The sequence below is a fragment of the Oncorhynchus keta genome, chromosome 21 (assembly GCF_023373465.1).
Source record: "Oncorhynchus keta strain PuntledgeMale-10-30-2019 chromosome 21, Oket_V2, whole genome shotgun sequence".
NCBI classification, from domain to species: Eukaryota; Metazoa; Chordata; class Actinopteri; order Salmoniformes; family Salmonidae; genus Oncorhynchus; species Oncorhynchus keta.
Genome location: NC_068441.1, coordinates 47,550,318 through 47,557,834, shown reverse-complemented (window position 1 = coordinate 47,557,834; position 7,517 = coordinate 47,550,318). Strand labels below are relative to the sequence as shown.

Sequence of the window (7,517 nt, the reverse complement as noted above, 5' to 3'; positions counted from 1 at the left end):
GATATTTTAACCTGTGTGTCGTGATCACATTTGGCGTGGGGGGACAAAATACATTTATGCACAATGGCGCACGCACACAGCCGGTTTGAGTTCCGTGTCAGCTAGCTGTCCTGTTCATCCTCCATAGTGGTCCTTCTGTGGCTCAGTTGGTAGAGCATGGCGCTTGTAACGCCAGGGTAGTGGGTTCGATTCCCGGGACCACCCATACGTAGAATGTATGCACACATGACTGTAAGTCGCTTTGGATAAAAGCGTCAGCTAAATGGCATATATTATTATTATTATTATGGGAATAGGGAAATTTAATACATTTAGAGAGACTAGCACCCCAATCTGAACTATTCATCTTCGCAGGAGAAGATCATAAAAAAATGGATTTGTTAGATATGCTTTGCCTTGTTCTCCCACACTGATCAACTCACTGGCGAAATAATGTTTGTGTGAACGGCTAAATCCTTATTATTAGGAGTGTTGCTACATTCACATGGACCAGATGTGTAATAATGGGCCATAACCTCACATAGTAGGAGGACAGTTAGATATTTCCACCACAAGGTTATTATATGTGGTATAGACCTATAACAATACAAGAGCTGTTAACACAACATTGCCGATGAGACTTAAGATGCTCTGATCAATAAGGTTTATTTGTCCATAGACATACCTACTGTAACACAATGTGTCACTCATGAACACTGGACAGAGCCTTAAAGCCGTAGTCATGTCTGAACCCACGCATCGTCCTTTGAGATAGATGGCTTATCGGGATTTTGGGTCCAGAATTGTGGTATCCGCTGTGAATCCACCCCCTCTTTCACAGTGAGAGTGTTCATCTACCAACGCTAGCAGCAATCCATCAGTTCTGGGTTTAGGTTCAGAGTGTCTATGAAGAGGCTGATGTGAGCTGCCCCTTGTGTACGTACTCCAGAGCTGTGGCGATGGTTCTCATATCCATCTCAATGCTGCGAGCCCAGTTCTCCACATCACCGATTTCCTGGTCAAGAGAAAGATAAAAGGTTAGGAGCCAATGCTAAAAGATACAATGGAAAGGGTTAGAACTAAACATGAATAAGTAGCCTACACAGATAGATTACAAATGCATAACTGTTTTAGTTATTCTGGTAATGACCAGGGTCCGGTTTCTCAAAAGTATCTTAAGGCTAAGTTAATCTTAGAACCATAGGATCAAATAGAATCTAATTTTATTCATCACTTGCTTCGTAAACAACAGCTGTTGTAATTTAAGGCTCTAGATAGCAGGAAACAGCAGTTACAAAAACACTCAAATCCCAGAGTCCCCCACATGGACTGAACAATATTTGTACATTATTTCAAAAATTCTTGAAGTTCTGTCAAGTTGGTTGTTGATCTTTCCTTCGATCCAGAGTAGTTTCCCAGTCCCTGCAGATGAAAAACATCCACACAGCATGATGCTGCCACCACCATGCTTCACCGTAGGGATGGTGTCAGGGTTCCTCCAGACGTGACAAGAGTTCAATCTTGTTTCTCATGGTCTGACAGTCCTTTGGAAAACTCAAAAGGGGGCTGTCATGTGCCTTTTACTGAGGAGAGGCTTCCGTCTGGCAATTCTACCATAAAGGCCTGATTGGTGGAGTGCTGCAGAGATGGTTGTCCTTCTGGAAGGTTCTCCCATCTCCACAGAGGAACTCCGGAGCTCTGTCAGAGTGACCATCTGATTCTTGGTAACCTCCCTGACCAAGGCCCGTCTCCCCTGATTGCTCAGCTTGGCAGCCAGCTCTAGGAAGATTTTTGGTGGTTCAAACTTCTTCCATTTAAGAATGATAGAGACCACTGTGTTCTTGGGGACCTTCAATGCTGCAGAAATGTTTTGGAACCCTTCCCCAGAACTGTGCCTCGCCACAATCCTGTCTCTGTGCCCTACAGACAATTCCTTCAACGTCATGGCTTGGTGATTGCTCTGACGTGCACTGACAACTGTGGGTCCATATATAGACAGGTGTGTGCCTTTCCAAATCATATCCAATCAATTGAATTTACCACAGGTGGACTCCAATCAAGTTGTAGAAACATCTCAAGGATGATTAATGGAAAGAGGATGCACCTGAGCTCAAGTTCCAGTTTCATAACAAAGGGTCTGAACACTTATTTAAATAAGGTTTCTGTTTTTTATTTTGAATATTTCTCAAAGCCTGTTTTCGCTTTGTCATTATAGGTTATTGTGTGTAGATTGAGGACATTTGTTCATTTAATACATTTTAGAGTAAGGCTGGAATGTAACAAAATGTGGAAAAGGGGGTCTGAATACTTTCCAAATGCACTGTGTCTATGGTAATGACGACTTCCTGCCACAAGGGGGTGGTACTGTCAACTTTATGAATGAGAACCAGACATGGAGGTTCATCTCATTGTCAGAATGTCCTGAAAGTCATCCTCTTGACAAAGCAAAAAATAAGCTATGACTGAGATGACTCAGATATATTTTGATGGGAATAAAGCACCCCCCCAAGCCAAGGTCCCTCAGGCTAGTGACACCTTCTTTTCTCAGTTTGCAGTATATGACAAGGATAATACACCTGCTTCTCAGGACATTGTAGAAGGCCAAAGAGAGGGAATGTGTTTGATGTTCAACAACAAGGGTTTGGATTTCCTTCATACCTCAGTTACCTCCACTATGCTAACAAAGACACAGCACAGAGATTGTCTTACAGCTGAGAAAGACTGGTATTGGTAGAACAGTAGCTTTCTGTGAGTCACAGATATACATTGATGTGCTTGAGGCCTACTGTAATTGTATATATTTTTTAGAAAACATTTGACCTCTGTCATTGCCAACAAAGGGTATATAACCTTGTATTGAGATAAACTTTTGTTATTGACCAAATACTTATTTTCCAACATAATTTGCAAATAAATTCATTAAAAATCCTACAATGTGATTTTCTGGATTTTTTTCCCCTCATTTTGTCTGTCATAGTTGAAGTGAACCTATGATGAAAGTTACAGGCCTCTCATCTTTTTAAGGGCGAGAACTTGCACAATTGTGGCTGACTAAATACTTTTTTGCCCCACTGTATGTACACACACACACACACACACACCCTTGGCTAAAATGCTTTTGAACGTTAGAATGTTTCACTGGATAAGTGACAGAGTTCACGATACATCAAAAAAAGGGGCGGAACTGTTTAAACTAACTTCTGTCTCTAGGGATAGTAAAGATACCTTTTATTTGGGTGCAGAAGGAAAATACCCCATACCACTTCTCCTGGCATCTTTTAAAACAATCAAACATGTTGTCTGCCACCACTCACCAAAGATTTAGAGATGTTGGTTCCTAATCTAAGACCATATAGGGTTGTGTGTGTGTGTGTACCTTCAGGGCCTGGTTGAAGCCTTCCACCATACTAATCCACTGGCCAGTCTGCTTGGAGAACTGGCCGGCCTGCACCTGTAGCGTCTTCACCTCATGGTCCAGCTTCCTCTGGTTCACATACGCCTTGGCCACCCTGGAGTTAAACACACAGTAACTGGAAGATGACTAGGGCACATGTTAAAACAATGTTACGTACAATAAGACCGTATAACACAATATAGATGTGTATAACAACAGTATCAGCCACAAGAGATCGGAGATGATCAGAAAACGAATGCAAAGTTTGGCACAAGAATGGAAGCTAACTAAGTTCCATTATTCAATAGAAGGTTGATCTTCTTACATCTTATGGGCAAAGGTATTATATTTGATATTGGAAACTGAAGGGAAAGTAGACTGACAGTTCCTGAAAAAGAGTAAAAGTATGTCCTTACGAACTCCTTAATGTTAAATCTCAAAGAGGGGAGAAATGTTGCCACACTTGACTTTATCCTCTTTGTTAACGGCAATATAATGTAGTGGCACAACAATGGTGGTCACGTCTAACTGTTGCTCACTAAGATGCTTTTCTTGGGTTTGGCCTTTATGTTGCTGTCATAACGATTCTGTATTACCAGTGTACATTGTGCTGTGGAGTCACATGCCATCATTGGTTAACACAGTGATTGAAGGCTAAGCACACAAACCGGGTAGTTTCTCCAGCACAGATTATGCCTAGGCGTGGAAAACACAACTCACTTGAGAATCTCCATTAAAAATGCTTTTTAGTCCCGGATGAAGTTTAATCTGTGTCTGGGACAGTGTCCCACAGGGTTCAATTTGCAGGCATTCTTCAATAATAACATGCTATAATAAGCCAAGGCTACTCAAACAGAAGACGGTAGCTAAAACATTTTCAATGCAGGTTAACAACAAATGTCTAATATGTCACGTGTCAAGCCATTTGAACTGAATTGGCTGAGTTGAACAGCTGGATGACTTGAACCCAATGGGACATAGAATGGGTTACATAAAAGAGGTAAGTTACAAACAGGGCATACATACCCCACATTAAGGTGGTCCACCAAGGCTTCTGTTAGACAGGTGGCAGCAGTAATTGCCTCTCGTCTACGCCCCTCTGTGCAGGGAAAAAGAAAACAGCTGTCATGTCATGGGTGAATGGAATTTGCCTCTGCTGGAGATGGCAGCATGGGCAGCTAACTGGTTAGCCATCAGGTCAAGACAAAGCGAGAAGCTAGCTAGCTGATTTCCGAGGCTACTTTGTTATGCGCTAGCTAGCTTTGGGCATCAGTGTGAGTTCCTCTACGAACACAGAACTAGATACAATTTGTTGTTGTCGTTGCATGATGGGACCATAGTTAAGGGCCGTACTCACCAAGGATGAGAACTGTTTTATTGTTATAATCTAATTCAAGTTAACAGGTGCATTAGATTTAGATTAGATTATATTTACCATTCTACAACGATAAACTACAAAAATAGTGGAGAACGAGAGCCATCGTTTTGGATCACTTTCAGACTGATTCCCCCTGTCCCTCCAACAAAAACGAGTTTGATTTAAGTGTTTTTAGTTCTAGGTGTGCGAGGCTGCTTGGAGAGGAGAGCACAGTAAACTTGCCTGAGCAACTAGACATGTGAGCATATTGTTGGCAACATTAATTCTAGGACATTTTGGGAGAATTATAATCCACAACAAACAGCACATATTTACCAATAGTATCTGTTAACGCTGATAACATCCTGACAAAATACACACTGACTGGTTCCTAATGTGCCGTTCTGGACCCTTTAAAATACACACTGACTGGTTCCTAATGTGCCGTTCTGGACCCTTTAAAATACACACTGACTGGTTCCTAATGTGCCGTTCTGGACCCTTTAAAATACACACTGACTGGTTCCTAATGTGCCGTTCTGGACACTTTAAAATACACACTGACTGGTTCCTAATGTGCCGTTCTGGACCCTTTAAAATACACACTGACTGGTTCCTAATGTGCTTCTGGACCCTTTAAAATACACACTGACTGGTTCCTAATGTTTAAAATACACACTGCCTGGTTCTGGACCCTTTAAAATACACACTGACTGGTTCCTAATGTGCCGTTCTGGACCCTTTAAAATACACACTGACTGGTTCCTAATGTGCCGTTCTGGACCCTTTAAAATACACACTGACTGGTTCCTAATGTGCCGTTCTGGACCCTTTAAAATACACACTGACTGGTTCCTAATGTGCCGTTCTGGACCCTTTAAAATACACACTGACTGGTTCCTAATGTGCCGTTCTGGACCCTTTAAAATACACACTGACTGGTTCCTAATGTGCCGTTCTGGACCCTTTAAAATACACACTGACTGGTTCCTAATGTGCCGTTCTGGACCCTTTAAAATACACACTGACTGGTTCCTAATGTGCCGTTCTGGACCCTTTAAAATACACACTGACTGGTTCCTAATGTGCTGTTCTGGACCCTTTAAACTGTCTAGAAATGACAAATTACTGACCCAAATAGTTGCCGATCAGATTTGTATTATTTTGGGAATGAAACATGCATTCAGAACACAGGGTTATTAATTACATTCACTGCAAAACAAATATGCATTATTACATTGTGTTGTTATCGCCTAGGCATGAACATTTGGTCGCAGTTGTAAATGAGAACTTGTTCTCAACTAGCCTACTTGGTTAAATAAAGGTGAAATAAAAAAATTAATGCAGCATATCGGAAACCCAACTGACAATTTTTTTGTATTGTTGTGAATTGTTAGATACTACTGCACTGTTGGAGCTAGGAACACAATCATTTCACTACACCTGCAAATACCATCTAAATATGTATGTGACCAATAAAATTTGATTTGGAAGGAGGAAGAAGTCACTATGACAACTAACACACCCGGAAGGACAGAATGGTCTGTTACCTTATTCATAGGCCTACAGCGAGCAGTAGGAGGTTTTGTTAATTTCATTGGCAGGTGTAGGCTACTGTATAACAATACACTCTCCTCTAGTGTGGATGCTCGCCAACGTTTTATAGTTATGTATTATATGTCGTTATAGTTAGTCATTGACCTTGGTGTGAATGGCCATTTATTAGTTAAAATAAGCTAGCATGCAGTTAGTCACGAAATTCACAATACTTGTCCCATCTCATGCATGTTCAACAGTTGTCTGCCTTTGTGTCCGTCTAGGTTCAGGATCACAAGTAACTTAACTAGAACAAGCTTAACGTTGCTGCTCGCAAATTAGCTAGCTAGCTATATTTAGTAGTATTGTTTTAGCATAACTATCGCTAGCTAATCAGACAACTTCAGTTTCACACGATACCTTCTTTCCTCTCACCTTGAAGTTCTTTTCGTTCGTTCTGCTTCGATTGGTGCTCCTTTAATAAACGGGAAAGCATTTTCACGTTGTTGTTCGTTCAGTTGAACGTTTTAATCAAGAGATATTTTAATTTAGCAAAGCTATCAGAACTCAGAGCTGTTGTCACGAGACCGCCCAATGCGGAAGAGACTTGTACCACGTGATCTTCGTCTTCTTCTTCTGTTTTTCAATGTAACTTTGATATGACTAGGCAAGTCAATTAAGAAGAAATTCTTACTTACAATGACGGCCAAACCCGGACGATGCTAGGCCAATTGTGTACTGCCCTATGGCACAGCTAGATGTGATACAACCTGGATTCGGACCAGGGACTGTGGGCACCTCTTGCACTGAGATGCAGTGCCTTAGACCACTACACCACTCGGGAGCCTAAATGAGGTTTGACGGTGGTTGGCATCCAATAAATGTTGCATTACCGCCACATACTAGTATATAATAAAATAATAATTTTAAATAAATAATCTAATAAAAAATACAACAAATACGCAACCATCTAACACTACACTCAATTAGTAATAAATACCATACTCCACTATTTCAATCTATTTAGTCCTACTACAGGCCAACAGCCTGAAGGGATGGAAAACCACCACTTAACACACCCTGTAACTCTTCTGAAGTCTCACACAGCCAAATATCTCTCTGCAGCTGCCACCACAACCTCTATTTTTTGCGACTTATGTTCCATCCCTGCAGTACAGTTGAAAATCATTACTGTACATGCAAAGAATCCAATCTTACTGAAACATATATCGCTTGTTGGTTTATCCCTGG

The 7,517-nt window shown here is 41.2% G+C and overlaps 1 protein-coding gene across 2 annotated transcripts; it reads right to left on the bottom strand.

The window, feature by feature from the left end:
• Positions 1-626: 626 nt before the first annotated feature.
• Positions 627-6,896, bottom strand: LOC118400626 (biogenesis of lysosome-related organelles complex 1 subunit 1). Of its 2 annotated transcripts, none has more exons than XM_035797648.2 (4): positions 6,687-6,896; positions 4,400-4,472; positions 3,356-3,488; positions 627-994 (listed from the first exon to the last, which is right to left on the bottom strand). In XM_035797648.2, exons 1-4 carry the CDS (start codon positions 6,760-6,762, stop codon positions 884-886), a joined length of 393 nt encoding a protein of 130 aa, XP_035653541.2. In that variant the 5' UTR covers positions 6,763-6,896; the 3' UTR covers positions 627-883. The 2 variants fall into 2 exon arrangements, with proteins under 2 accessions (XP_035653541.2, XP_035653542.2); XM_035797649.2 differs by having other exon boundaries at positions 6,702-6,891.
• Between the last annotated feature and the right edge of the window lie 621 nt (positions 6,897-7,517).

Bases quoted from the DNA above. Each gene is read 5' to 3' on its own strand.
- LOC118400626 (XM_035797648.2), bottom strand. From the start codon at position 6,762: ATGCTTTCCCGTTTATTAAAGGAGCACCAATCGAAGCAGAACGAACGA. The intron at 4,473-6,686 runs GTATCGTGTGAA...TTCCCTGCACAG, and splicing joins TCAAGGTGAGAGGAAAGAAG to AGGGGCGTAGACGAGAGGCA. The intron at 995-3,355 runs GTACACACACAC...TCTCTTGACCAG, and splicing joins GCTTCAACCAGGCCCTGAAG to GAAATCGGTGATGTGGAGAA.